Genomic DNA, 14,812 nt, shown 5'->3' with positions numbered 1-14,812 from the left:
CATATGTTAGAGTTTTTCTGGTTCTAAATGAAGAAGGTGTCGCTAATTTTATTCCCTTTTACTACTTTATTTTTATATTTTTAGCCAAAACTAAATGAGTAGATGTTTTTTATTTCACATAAGAATGATTTTCTGTTCTGTAACAGTTGAAAAAAAATGATGTGCAGTAACGGCCACCTAATATACTTTTCATTAAAATGTCCTTCAAAATAGTTTATTATAGGTGACATATGAAGAGAGGGACTAGAAATGATGAGTTTTTTGATGTAACTGGTTAAATTCAAAAGCAAAGGTAGTTCCATTGTGAGCATAAGGGCTTAGCTTAAAAGGTGGCTTTCCAGAGAGGCCTTTCCGGAGCTCCATTTCTAAAGCACCACACTAATTATTCCCAATAGACTATTTAGAATAGCTTCATTTCCTTCATTTATGTTTCTATCGGATATTTCCATGTTTATATTTGTTTATTGTCTGTCTCCCCTCTGCTGGAATGCGAATTCCAGACCTTGTTTTGTTATCCCCAGTGCATAGAATACTGCACATAATGGTGCAGAATATTTGTTGAATAAATGAACCTGTTTTTGGAAACAAAATTGTTACTCCCTTACTTTAAGCTAGTTCACAGTTTATGGTTTTTACAAATTTGTTCCATGGTTTGTTCTTTACTGTTGTTCAATCTGTCTGAACAGTACATCTTTCCCCTTCTCACTGTAGATTTATTTATTTGTGGATGTAATTCAAGTTCTTTCTGATTATGCTATATTAGAGTGGAGAACATTTATCAGATGGCAGTGTTTTGTGTAAGGTGTATTATAAGTAGTGTTTTGTCAATAAAATAATAAAGCCTGTGGATTTATCTAAAGAAATAAGTTGGAGTGAATTTAAGTGTCTTTTTTTTTTTTAATTACATTACTGACTTGTGTGTTCTTGAGCGGGAGACAAAGGGGCTGCCAGGACTTGTTCCTGACTTTGGGCAAGTATATTGAAAAGAAAGAATGAGATGCATTGCTCTAGAGGCAACTTTTATATCTGCTGCCTGGGTTAAGAGGTGGGAGAGTAAGAGGAGTGAGCTCTTGCTTCAGCTGAAGATAAGCCAAGCCAAGCACGGACTGCACAAGAGAGGATCCCATTTGAGGCCTGTTAATTAGGTTTGGGTATGTGGTTGAGTCTGATGGGTAGGTGGAAAACTCAGTGCCAGGTGCCCTGTGGGTGCTCTGTAAACATGTTAATTTTAGCAATAATGCTGTGCGTCCTACCAGTACTTGATGGTTTCATTTTGCAATCCATGCAAGGAGAGCAGGAATCACCACTGGAGCTGGTAGGGTCTGGCCCAGGTGTCTAGAAAAATAATTTCATTTCTCATGTTTTGGGGGATGGGGACCGAAGGGGAACAGTGTGTTTCTTTGTGCCCTGGGAATTGCATGTCCTCATGTTTTGGCCTTGACATAAAAGTTTAAACTCATGTCCATGTTAAATAATTTAAGGTTGATTTGTTATTCATATATTTCTTTCTAATTGTGAGGTTTTTTCTTACATTGCAAAAGAAGTTTGAGACCAATAAAAGTTCTAGCTTATAAAATCCAAACTATCATAATCTTCACAAAAGTCAGGACAAAATGGCTATCAATCATAAACAATTCAGGAGTTGGTAATGATATTTTGATTTGTTTTGTGAAAGATTGCTTTTTTTAAGATAAGTCCAATATATTTAGAGTATTAAGTACAAATATTAATACTCAAATAGCAAAGGTACTTATACTCCAAAACTTAAAAACATTTAGGAGACTATATATCTGCCTGTGGGCTCAATAAATAGACTTGAAAATATTTTGTTTTATAGTCACACATTTTATTACAAATTTATTTTTTACCCAATAGAAAAGCAAATTTGGAATCTATTTACAAGTACTATATATTTACATATATACAGTTAATGAATTTAAGGAAAATGGGCAGAGAAACACAATATAAATCGAAGAGTGTGCCACTGTACAAGGTTTATTATCATTATCGTGGTCCTTAATGTTACTGAACCTTTACTATAGTAATAAATACAGTTCTATATTTACACATCTTATAAAATAGCTCATAAGTGTATTTTTTCAAATCCAAGTTAAAACATCTGATCAAAATAAACATGCTTATATAAAAATAAATCTACCTAACAGCCATTTGGTTTGGATGTATTGAAGCTAATATAGGATAATAGAAGGTAAGAATTAATACTTTGACTTTTCTTATTTAATAACTTGCTTCTTAAAATACCTAACACAGTATTAATATGGAATAAGCGCAGAAGTAATGTTCCTAACATCAAGTGGGTTATCCAGAGAGAACACAGCTAAAACCAAGCTAAATAAACAGGATAATATGTTACTGAGTCTCTTGAGTCTGAAGTGGTGTCAGATATTGGGTTTGCCAGAGCTACTAGAGATACACGTGTAAGAAGTTGTATCAGTGGACTTAATTTACGTCATGTGCACATTTGATCATTAAGATGCACATCAGTTTGAATCAACTGATAAAACTTATTGCAAAAATTGTTTACTAACCCAGAAAAAAAAAATCCCAGATTGCTTACTATCTTTTCCAGGTATGTTCATTGCTGGCAGTGGAATTCCCTTCTGAGCTTTGGGCACCAAGGAGTTAAAAACAAATCCGATAAGACATACGTCACCTGTGCATGATTGCCTTAGTAACAATTTAAGAGTTTTGGTCAATTTTCCTTTCAAAATACTTGTAAGTAGTTTTATCCCATGAGGGTGGAACCATCTAGTGCTGATATGTAAAACCTGGTATCTCTAAAAGTGATCTCAATATGAGTGAGTTAACAATACCTTACATTATCCATCTAAGGGATTGGTGCCTTAGAAGGATCCTTTCTGAGGAAAGGCAAAGGAGGACTCAAACATCTTCACATGGTCATTAGAATGAAATCCTATGGATCACAGCCTCTATCTAGCAATGTAGGTCATTGAAAACCCTTATTTTCCTAATTCCCCCAACAACCTCTTGAGTTTGTGGGTTTAAATAAACCCATTTGGAAAGCAAGTGGGTTCTCCCTCCTCCCAAAATGATTACATTGGTGAGTTTAAAGAGAATGCAATTCAAATCATGGAGAATCTTTTCTAAAGAAAATTTCAATCTGCTTTTTTGATCTGGGCTCACTTAAATAGTGTGATCGATCTATGCCTTAGCTGAACAAATTATACAAAGCAGCATTTAGACTTATATTCACTCTCAAGTATCTGTAGGTTTTCAGCCTTTTCTCACTGAGAGATTCTTTTTTGGTTTTTAAACCGAGTTTCACCTCAGCTCTTCTTATTAGTTACTGCTCTGATATACTCAATCTCACATTTTCAGGTTCTCAACCTTTGAAAACATTTTCCTTCACATATTAATTAGAGACATGGGACAAATGCCACAGAGGAAAGATGGCAGCTCTCAGTTACTGGATAAGCTGGTGATGGCATGGAACTGGGAGGCAGGTCATAAGCGATGCTGGAGCTGGTAAAGGTTACCAAGGCTTGAGTCGAGTCACAGGACTGTTTTTCCACATCATCAGAGTTAATTGACATCAAGCTTGGGTGTTTTGATCTTGTCCAGAAGTAGGTTTGCTTTCCCAGGCTCACCAGATCCTCCTTAAAGTGAGGATTGAACAGGATGTAGAGAAGGGGATTGAGACATGCAGGAAGTGGGACTACCACCAGAAGGATAAACTTAATTACTTCAGGACTGATAAATGTAAGGTTTAGTAAAGAGGAGAAGGACAAGAAAGCCACAGGGCAGTATAGGATGCAGTTGGTGAAGAGCAACAGGGCAATGTGTTTCACCATAGAGCAGTCCCAAATATTCTCCAGGTCTCCCTTGTCCAAATTGCAGTAGAGCTTGGTGTAGGCAATGGTCATCATGAGGAAGCAAAGGGAATTGAGCAAGATGAGAGTGACCATGTAGCCCATGGTGCTGGGCTCCCCAAAAGGCAAAGGCAGGCAGAGAGGGGAGGCGCCATACTTGCTGCCACCCAGCAGGGGAACTGCGGCCATGGTCAAGGCCAGCAGGGCACAGAGCAAAATGATTACTTTCAGGCTAGAAAAGGGAGCTTTCGTTTCAAATTTTGCAGAATATTTCACAGAGAACCCACGCTCCAGGGCTGCCAGAGTAAGCAGGAAAACAGATGATTCCGAAGCAAAAATGGACAAAAAACCAATGACTTGGCAACCGACCCCATTCTCCCACCAGGCACCATGTCGTGCAAAGCTGCCAAAAGTGAATGCATCCACACCAGCCAGCACAGCACTGGAGACTCCCGTGAGCATGTTCACCGCTGCGATGACCCCAATTAACAGTTTAATGGGGGAAATGTACAGAGAGGATCTGAAAGCTGTTGAAGTCACCAAAGCATTACAAGCAAGTGCCAGAACTGCTATGGTCCACACTCCAATTCTGATCAGCCAGCCATCAAGCAGGTGTTCACAGGGTTTGAAGGGGCCTAGAAGTCCAAGGAAGGCAAAGATTGAGTATCAAATTAGGGTTTACAACTTTTGCTGAATTACCCTTTTGTCTCTTTATTTAGGATGCCAAGAGATAGTGGTCAAAAATAGCCTAATAACACACGGTGCCCATGTGCATGCTCCACTATCTCAAGCCACTGTCACCCTGAATCTTCTGCAGCACTGGCTGGGTGAGTACACCAGGTGCTCCTGTTCCAGGGTATTGATGGAGAAATGAGAATGGAGAATTTCAATCATTTGATTGAAGTCCTTAAGATACAGCTGTGTTGGAGCCAGGTAAAAAGCCAGCTCTCCTGGACTTTTCATTATATAATTTTTCAGAATATTTCCATAAGTTTCCATAGGCAGACAAGGAGAATCCTAGGGAAATACTCCATAATATTATGAAAGTGCATTTCATGAAAATCTCATCTTAGTTTTAGATTAAAATTTGAGGTTAAGGAGCAAGGAACAATATATTCGTTAAAAATAAAATATCAACTCTTCCTTGCTGTCTCTTTTCAACTGGCTCATCCTGTTTTTTGGAATCAGACAAACTATTAAGTGAATTCAACTTCACTTTCCTCCCCTCCCTTCCCATCTCTTCCCCTCCCCTTCCTCTTTCGTTCCCTTCCCTTCCCTTTCCTTCCCTCCCCTCCCTTTCCCTTCTCCTTCCTTCCTTCTTTCCTTCCTTCCTTCCTTCCTTCCTCTTATCTGTACAGACTATTATTTGCTTTTACCAAATAATTATTTATAAGAAAAACCTAAGTCACTTTCAAATATCGGTGATTACACAAAACAAGATTATAGCATACTATTTCAGGGTAAATTGCTAATATCATTTTAGAAATTACATATGCCTCTAACAACATACTTGATTCTTTAGTTTACATTAAGTTAAATCAAATGTCCTCCCACCTCAATCCTATTGGCAAGTGAAAAACAACTCCAGGGAATGAACATTTGTATTTGACAGGCCACTATGGGGAGGGTTACTGATGAGCTGCAAAGTTGGCACAGATTCGGCTTTTAAAGTATAGCTGCATTGTTTTTCATGGACTCAGAATCAGTGGTGGATACTGCTGTTGAGGAAGTTTTGATGCCTTTCTCACCTGGGGAAGGTGAACACTGCACTGAATGAAGGGCTTTCAGGTCTTCCTCAAAGTCAAGCAGGAAATCTTCAAGATCACGTTCATCTGCAGCACAAGAAGTCCTGGAATGATTAGTTCTGTCTCTCTTTTCAAGGGACCAAATCCCAGAGTGGACAGTCCTGGGTTATTCTGGAGACATGAACTGTCACAAATTCCTTGTGCTCTAGCTTTCTTGCAAGTTATAATAAAGTTGTCTTTGGATGTTTGACTCAAGCTGCTATGACATACTATTTTAGTACAACTGGGGTGAGGGAGAGTGACCCAAGACGCTGGGTGTAACATCTAAACTCTCATTCTGCTCTTGTTCCCTGCAGCTCATGATGTACCCACGTTGCAGAGCTAAATTAGAGGAGGCTATGGGCCTCTTCATTCAGAGTAGGAACTGCTTTATCCAAAGTTCTAACACTATAAAAGCTATAGTGCAAATGTTCTAGGCTGTGTTCTCTGAACACCAGAGAGAGAATCAGATACAGTAAGTTTCAGTCTTCCCTGGGGAATTCTGCGTAACAGAGGACAAATCAAATAACTATTTGGTGCTTGGTTTAGCTATCCATGACATAGGAGTTTTGTGATCTAACATATTTCTCCAAAGATACAGATTTAATTGGTCTCATGTGGGAACTGGGGACCAATATTTTTAAAAAGTTGCTATGTGAGTGTAATATGTAGTCCAGGGTTGAGAATCACTGCCTTTGAAAATAAACTCCACGAATGACTATCTCTCTGTGTTGTTCATTGTGTACTTTCAAGGCCTAGAACAGTGCCTGGCACAAAGTAGGCTCTCTAATAACTTTTCGCTTGTGTTTTTATTTTTTGAGTGAACAATTTTTGAGAGAAATTAGAGTGGGTGAGGCAGCAAAAGCAAAAACTGAAGCAAGAACAAGAACAAGACACATGCTGTGGCCTAAACCAAAAAAGGCAAGGACCAAGATATCAGTTCCTTAAACAGATACACAGGCAGGAAAAACTGGTAAGGTTATCTGCAGACAGACTGAATCATGCTTGCTTTGGAATCAACAAATCATTAAGGCCCAAAGCATGAGAAGCCATCCTTCTGTTTAGTCTGTTTAGACTTTGTGCAAACTCGCAGGGTTGGCAGGGAAGGCAGGGGGTGGTGCCCAAAGCACCTCCTCATTACCACAGGTGTGGTTTGAGAGGCATTGTTGTCTGTTTAGGTAACGTCTTAATTCAAGGAAAGCCAAGCTTTACAGACATTATCTCATTTCACCTTCTGGACAGATACCCCGGGGTGGGGTAGGTGAGAAGAATAATTTAGAATTAGTTGGACAAAAAGTAGGATTCTTTAGCCCTTCTGCTGAAATATGAAGGAATCTAAAATGTTTATATCTTTCACTCCTTCCAGGCCATAAGAATGAAAATGGATTTTGTCTTCTGGAGAAAAAGTTTCTGAAGTAGGTATGAAAAAGACATCCTCAGAAATAGGACCCTTTAAAAAGCTGATGGAAACATCATGTCAGTAATCACCCCTGAGGACAGTATATGCTAAGGGGGAATCTAATTATAAATATAAATTTAAGAATTCACCTGCAGAACAGATGAAATTTTAGGATGAATCCTGAGCGAGTTTTCTCTTTCTCAAGTAGTCTTTAAAAAGTGGGATTTATTCACAATTTGCTGAGGTACAAGGACTTGTCTGAAGTTCAGATAATCTGTTTGATAATTTTTTTTCCTTTTTTTTGAGACAGTCTTGCTCGGTTGCCCAGGCTGGAGTGCAGTGGCGTGATCTCAGCTCAGCTTGCTTTGGAATCAACCTGACTCCTGGGTTGAAGCGATTCTCATGCCTCAGCCTCCCAAGTACCTGGGATTACTGGCATGTGCCACCATGCCTGGCTAATTTTTTGTATTTTTAGTAGAGATAGGGTTTCACCATGTTGGCCAGGCTGGTCTCGAACTCCTGACCTCAAGTGATCCATCTGCCTCGGCCTCCCAAACTGTTGGGATTACAGGTGTGTGCCACCACGCCCGGCCTGTTCGATGACTTTTCATCGAACATAATTCATTTCCATGTGTTCCATCGAACACAACACAATTTCATTACCATGGCATAGCAAGTCCTACCTTGAACCTGAAACATTCCACCATCTTTCTTATGAAGGTCGTCCACACTGCTGTTGTCACCTTTATTCCATTGATTAGAAATCTTATAGGCATTCTCACACACTCCAAATGCACAGCACTGGTAAGCATAAGGCATTTCTATAACCCTTTAAATGAACAAAACCCAAACAAAAAACACTTAAAGAAACGGATAATTAAATATAGTGTTCATGTTCTTTCACCCAATTATTCTACCTTTGGATTTTAGCCTAAATAAATAATCCAAAGTATAAGTTATGGGCATAAAGGTGTTCATTACAGTGCTATTTATAAAAACAATGAAGTTATTAAAAATGATCACTATGAAATGTTAATTGCTGAAGCTGAGTGATGCAACTTCCATTACTCAAATGATGGAAAACTTCCAAAATAAAAAGGTTAAAAAAATGGCTGCTAAGAAAAATTGTAGCAACATGAAAAAGTGCTTATGGCAGAATAAGTGACTAAAATATGACATATATTTCTATGCACATTTTGAGTCTAACAATTAAAAATGCACTGCAAACAAAGCTTGGAAAGAAGTAACTTAAACATGTTGTGTAGAGTGGCATTTTTAAGATTTTTGTTCTTGGATGCTTAATAGAGACTGGGAAGGGTAGACTTGGGGGGAGGTGGGGATGGTTAATGGGTACAAAAAATAGAAAGAATAAATAACACCGACTATTCAATAGCACAACAGGGTGACTGTAGTCAATAATAATTTAATTGGGCGTTTTAAAATAAAGAGTGTAATTGGATTGTTTGTAACTCAAAGGATAAACGCTTGAGGGGATGAATACCCCATTTTCCATGATGTGCTTATTACATATTGCATGCCTGTATCAAAACATTTCATGTACCCCATAAATATAAACACCAACTATATAACCATAAAAATAAAAACATTAAAAATTTAAAAAAAAGATTTTTGTTCTCTCTTATACTTTCCCAACTCTCTTTTGGGGTTTTATTATTTTCATAATTTTAAAAGTATGTAAAAACTACCATGGGTTAAAAAATACATAATCTTTCAAGATACTTCTTTGTCAATAATAAGCATAACAGATTTTAAGCAGCATTACTTCCTCAAACAAATATTAATTTAGTGCATTTTATTAGATACATACAAGCTAAATTAAAAATTGTAAACAAGAGTAGAATAATGTTATAATGTTATTTAATTACATGCCCTAGTTTATATATATCCCATGCATCAATTGTTTTCAAACTCCTCCTATGAACTCTATGATTCTGGGAGGCATCTTTGAGAAGGAAAGGAAATATGGTCAGGAGGACACATTTTCCCACTTCAGGGCTTGTCCTGACAATGCTCCAGGGTTAGGAGACTTGAGGGCATGAAATGCAATTCAAAAGTGTCTCACGACCTCATAAATTTAGAACACCACTATAATACATCTATTATTTCACATGACCACAAGTGTATCTTATTAGTTTTAATGACAAACTCACTTGAGTTCTGGAAAGTTTTCAGATGATATCAAGCTCTGTAAGGCATGATTTCCTGTTAATTTTAAGTGAGTTAAACCATGTAACCCAGTTACAGGAAAAGACGACAGGAGGTTGGACGATAGGTCCCTGCAAAACATCAAACAACAATTGGCTTTTAGTCTATGTTAGCATAAAACGTTTATGTTAAAAAAACAACCTAAAGATCGTTAAACTACTCAATAAAAACTTCTAAGCAGGGTCCTTACTCTTAAGGGTAAAAGTAACCATTTTGGTTTAGCTCTTGATAACTTTTCTATTCACAATCAGGATTGTAGGGGAGAAAAGGTTTTAATTGTATTCAAATTGTTCTATATTCAGCTTCATTTTGTCACGTGGGGACATCTAAAATCAAAGGGAAGTTGCTATATTTAATTTGAAAAGTGATGCTGACTAGATTAGGAGTGAGAGGTAAAAAGTGCAGGGGATGTATTTACTCCCCTTCTTCTTCTCCTAACTTCTGTCCAACCAATTTCTTCTTTCTTTGTTAGATAAGAGATGGGGAGAGGAAGGAGCAAAAGATGGGAAGTTGGCGTGGGGGAAGGGACAGGAAGATTCTCTATCAGTCAAAATGGCATAAAATAAAATGGAAGCCCTTCAGACCTGAATTGACATCTTATTCCATTCCACCTATTTACAAAGCACAAATAAAAAACTTCAGCTGAATAATGAGAACCAGGTGTCACCCAGATGGTCAATTATCCACTTAAGGGCCCACGTGGTCCTGGAGGAGCAGGAGAACTCCTCCCTGGCTCTGACAAGCTCTAGGCATGGAGAACACGGAGGGCAGGTAATCTGTGCATATCCAGCTTCTTCAACAAAACCAACTTTTAAAATTAACTAGATGGTCCTCAATTATTAAGAGAAATACCATAAACAAGTTGTGGAATACTCACAGCTTTATTAGGGATGGCAAAGTGGAAAATGCATTGGGGTGAATAATAGCAATTTTGTTCCAAGCCAAATTCCTATTTTAAAAAAAGACAAATGAGAGAATTACATAGAATAAAGAACATGTGAAGTTTTATCACATGTATTTAGTCTTCTACCAAAATTAATTTAATTTCCATTCAGATCAGAAACAATTAACTTATCAAACTGCCCTTCAGATTAAGATATTAGTGGTATAAAATGACTAATGAGAGAACTTTAAATCAAGCTTGTTAAAACCAATCAAGGAAACATCGTTCGGGTGGATATTTTGGTTTTTACTCTTGCTAAAAGGTTAACTTTAACATGGTTGTAACATTTTATTAGGGCCTTTCTAAAATGAGTGGTTGTAGCACTGTGGGAAGGGACAGAAACTTCTGAGCCTCTTCTTCTGACAAGTAAGTTTTAAATTATAAAATGTCCTTGGATATGTAATGAAACTCAAAAAAATTTGGGCACATCACTCATACATGTTAGGCCTTGAGAGAAACACAAAGATGTGTTCAAGAAAATTTCCAGGAAGGATACTGACAAGTAAATTATTAGCCAGTATATGAATAAAATAGGGGCCAACATATGTTAGAAATAAAATTCTTTGATAGTAAAGAAAAAGTACAGTTTATGGGGAAATAAAATTCACTTCCCATGGACAAGTAATGAACTGCAGATAATTAAGTAGGAATAAAACATTTTGCAAAAACTTCTGTAGATAATTTATCAGGAATAAGAACTACATTTTTAAAAAGGAAGGATGAATTTAAGATTTTTAATTTTTGTAAATGACTAACAATGGTAACTAAGATGTAGGCATTTGAGAGAACTGAAAGTAAACAAAGTCAACTTTTCTTAAGTGTAGAAAAGTTTATGATATTGGGCTCCAGAGTTACCTTAATAAATGGTATTCACAGAATATTTACATTCTCATTTGAAAGGTTCCTTAGGGACCTGTCCTCCTTTCCTGGAGGAAACTGGAAGTCTTTTCCTTGATCCCAGAACAGAAGAAAATTGCAGCTAACAAGGGCAGGAAACGTATGGAAGGTAGAAAAGCTACAAATGGCGGCTGGGCTTTGGGTAATTGAGTGAGAAGACTGTCTTCTGTTGAGCTGCTCAAGAAATACGTGTCACTGAGGTGAGCAAGTAATACCATCTGTCAGAGTCTTTTTGGCAGCTTTAAGTAGATCATGGTGCCCTGGGAGAGCTTCACAGAGCAGAATATCTGGAATGTAGGCCAAGTCCTGCCATGGTGCTTAGAGTGATTTGACTGGGGTTTAAGTAAATATGTGAGAATTTATATGTTCAAAGGCCTGTAATTCCTTTTCAATTCATGAGCCTGTGCGCTGGAATCCTCCCACCAGCCCCAGAGGAGTCATTTTCTGCTTTCCTGCCCTGCTCTGTGCCTGGGGCTGATCCTGCAGGCTGCATTCCCCAGAGCTCCCTAATGGCCTCAGTTGTATTCTCAGGAGAAGCCCCCGAAGGAAAGGGAGGTCAGGGTCCTTGTGGTCTTCTCTTCTCTGTTTTGGAATCATGTCTTTCATGGCAGCTACAGACTTCTCAAGGGCTGCAACACTTCTCCATGCTTAAGCTCTTTCTTTGTCCTGGAAACATCATTTCCTCCCTGTGACTCTAGCCCCAGATGTTACTGGTTTCTGCACACCCATCCTTTGCTTGTTCCCTGCCAACACCTATGTAAGTGTCTTTTCATTTGAACCATCTTTTTAAAAAATTTAATTTAATTTTAAGTTCCAGGATACACGTGCAGGACATGCAGGTTTGTTACATAGGTAAACATGTGCCATGGTAGGTTTGCTGCACCTATTAACCCATCACCTAGGTATTAAGCCCTGCATGCATTAGCTATTTATCCTGATGCTTTCCCTCCCCCTGCCACCCTGATAGGCCCTGGTGTGTGGTATCTCACTCCCCGTGTCCATGTGTTCTTATTGTTTAGCTCCCACTTATAAGTGAGAACATGCAGTGTTTGGTTTTCTGTTCCTGTGTTAGTTTGCTGAGAATAATGGCTTCCAGCTCCACCCATGTGCCTGTAAAGGACATGATCTTATCCCTTCTTATGGCTGCATAGTATTCCATGGTGTATATATACCACATTTTCTTTATCCAGTCTATCATTGGTGGGCATTTGGGTTGATTCCATGTCTTTGCTATTGTGAATAGTGCTGCAATGAACATATATGTGCATGTATCTTTAAAATAGAATGATATAAACACACACACACACATATATTTTTTGAGATGGAGTCTCACTCTGTCGCCCAGGTTGGAGGGCGGTGGTGCGATCTCAGCTCACTGCAACCCCTGCCTCCCAGGTTCAAGCGATTCTCCTGCCTCAGCCTCCCGAGTAGCTGGGATTAGAGGCGCCCACCACTATGCCCAGGTAATTTTTTTGTATTTTTAGTAGAGACATGTTGGCCACCATGTTGGCCACACTGATCTCGAACTCCTGACCTCAAGTGTTCTGCCCACTTCGGCCTCCCAAAGTGCTGGGATTACAGGTGTGAACCATCGCACCCAACATTATGATTTATATTTTTGGGGGTATATACCCAGTAATAGGATTGCTGGGTCAAATGGTATTTCTACATTTCAACCATCTTAAATGACTTCTGTTTCTTGCTAGAACCCTCAAAAGCTATATACTTATTTTCATAATAATAATAAGGTTGCATAGTTACAATGTGCCAGGTACAGTTACGAGGTTTTTGTTTTGTTTTTGTTTTATTTTTTTTTTTTACAGGTTTTAATCTCATAACCCTCACCACAACCCTAAGAGGTAGGTATTATCATTACCTTCATTATACTCATGAGGAAAAATAGAAACTGTGTGACAAGTCACTTGAGTAATAAATTACAGAGTAATCTCAGGAGGTGCAATTCAAATGCAGGCACATTGACTTCACAGTCCCTGATCTTGTGCTCAGAACATGTTTAAATTCTTAAGCAAATAATGAAAAAGCCACTGCACTAGACCCTGGGCTAGAAGTTTTACTGAAATTTTAATTTATGGGAACCTGAAAAAGTTCTTATTGTTTTCAGGTATGGCATAGTCTACCTGATGACAGTGCTAAGTATTAAGTTCTATAGTAGAGAATGTGCAAAGTGCATCAGAGTGAAGTGGGCCCAAAGATAGAAGATCTTGTTCTTGTGAAATGGGCAGGGGGACAAGTTATGGGTGCGGAGGAATCCTATAGGCAATGGGAATAGGAGAAACAGTGGCTCGTGTGTCAGGGACCTGGAGTGTGCTGAGGAGAGATGACACTGTACCAGGAGGCTGGAATCAGATTTTGAAGAGTGTTGCTGGGAAGTTTGGTCTGATCTTGAAGACAACAGGGAAATAATTAGAAAGTTTTTGAAGCAGGGAAATAACATGATTAGATTTATTTAAGAAAGAATAAGATGAATGGGTAGAGAGATGATAGAAGGACTGGTTGGGAGGATGATGGTGATCCAAATGAATCATTAATGGGCCTGCGGTAGAGGAGTGGAGAGGATGAATTGGAGTTGGCACAGTTTGGTGAGTGACTGAATGTGAGCTCACAGGGGAAGAAGGAATTCAGAGGGATTCAAACATTTATTCTTCAGAGTCTGCGTCACATTCTTTTGGTATCTTTAGAGATCGGCCTTTTTTTTTTTTTTTTTTTGAGACAGAGTCTTGCTCTGTCACTCAGGCTGGATGCAATGGCGTGATCTCGGCTCACTGCAACCTCTGCCTGCTGGGTTCAAGCAATTCTCCTGCCTCAGCCTCCTGAGTAGCTGGGACTACAGGCACATGCCACCATGCCCGGCTAATTTTTTGTATTTTTAGTAGAGATGGGGTTTCACCACGTTGGCCAGGCTGGTCTCGAACTCCTGACCTCGTGATCTTCCCACCTTTTAATATAGAACTGACTTTTGGGGCAGCCAGACATCAAACCAGGTGAATAAGACAGGAAATAAAAGTATTTTCCTTTTACACTTCTTTTTTTTTTTTAAGTAAAAGCACTCCACAAGTAGATTTCAACCAAAAGTGAGAGAAGGGCAACACAACAAAATTCAAAACAAGATGTTATTCTGGTAAACTTTTGGGAGGAAATTATTAAGGTTATTAAGGTAAACTTTTGGGAGAAAGTGACTCTTAAAAGTAAATTTAAGGTCTTTTGAGGAATAGTATTATTTTATCAAAGGTATAGTCTCCTAAGTACAAAAAAACTCCTTTAGAAGTCAGCAAAAGAGAAAGGTTTTTAACCAAAGTACTATAGTTTAAACATTACCTATCATCACCATTCATCAAAATCATATTGAAATCCAGTTTCAGTATAGAAAAGTTTTAACTGTTATTTCATAAAACAATCTGCTAGTAAGTTTTTAAAAAAAATTTAATATATAACATTTCAATCATAAAATGGAATTAAATACAAGTATTTACAAATCTTAGTTGCCTGAGCAACAGAAGTCATTCCTAGAACAGCTGTGTTCAAACCTCAGTGTACTTGTTAAAATGCAGATTCCCAGTCCCCACTCCAGAGATTCTAACTCATGAGGCAGATAAGGCTCTGGAGTCTGTATTTTTTAGTCTCCTACAAGTGATTATTAAGCACTTTGAGACACACGTTGAAAAAATGCTTAACCAGGAAAAAAAGCAGGCAG

At 38.3% G+C, this 14,812-nt stretch overlaps 1 protein-coding gene across 2 annotated transcripts in view; it reads right to left on the bottom strand.

The window, feature by feature from the left end:
• Positions 1-1,824: 1,824 nt before the first annotated feature.
• Positions 1,825-14,812, bottom strand: part of LGR5 (leucine rich repeat containing G protein-coupled receptor 5) — a 145,962-nt gene continuing 132,974 nt past the window's right edge. For both annotated transcript variants that reach the window (XM_054445429.1, XM_063646504.1), the window contains 5 exons: positions 10,138-10,209; positions 9,206-9,331; positions 7,718-7,863; positions 5,600-5,683; positions 1,825-4,486 (listed from right to left, as the gene is read on the bottom strand). In XM_054445429.1, coding sequence (XP_054301404.1) covers positions 3,399-4,486; positions 5,600-5,683; positions 7,718-7,863; positions 9,206-9,331; positions 10,138-10,209 — 1,516 coding nt within the window. In that variant the 3' untranslated portion in view covers positions 1,825-3,398. The remainder of the gene's footprint in view (positions 4,487-5,599; positions 5,684-7,717; positions 7,864-9,205; positions 9,332-10,137; positions 10,210-14,812) is intronic.

Source organism: Pongo pygmaeus, chromosome 10 (genome assembly GCF_028885625.2).
Source record: "Pongo pygmaeus isolate AG05252 chromosome 10, NHGRI_mPonPyg2-v2.0_pri, whole genome shotgun sequence".
NCBI classification, from domain to species: domain Eukaryota; kingdom Metazoa; phylum Chordata; class Mammalia; order Primates; family Hominidae; genus Pongo; species Pongo pygmaeus.
The sequence above is the reverse complement of the archived record's forward strand: the minus strand, read 5'-3'. Positions and strand labels throughout refer to the sequence as shown.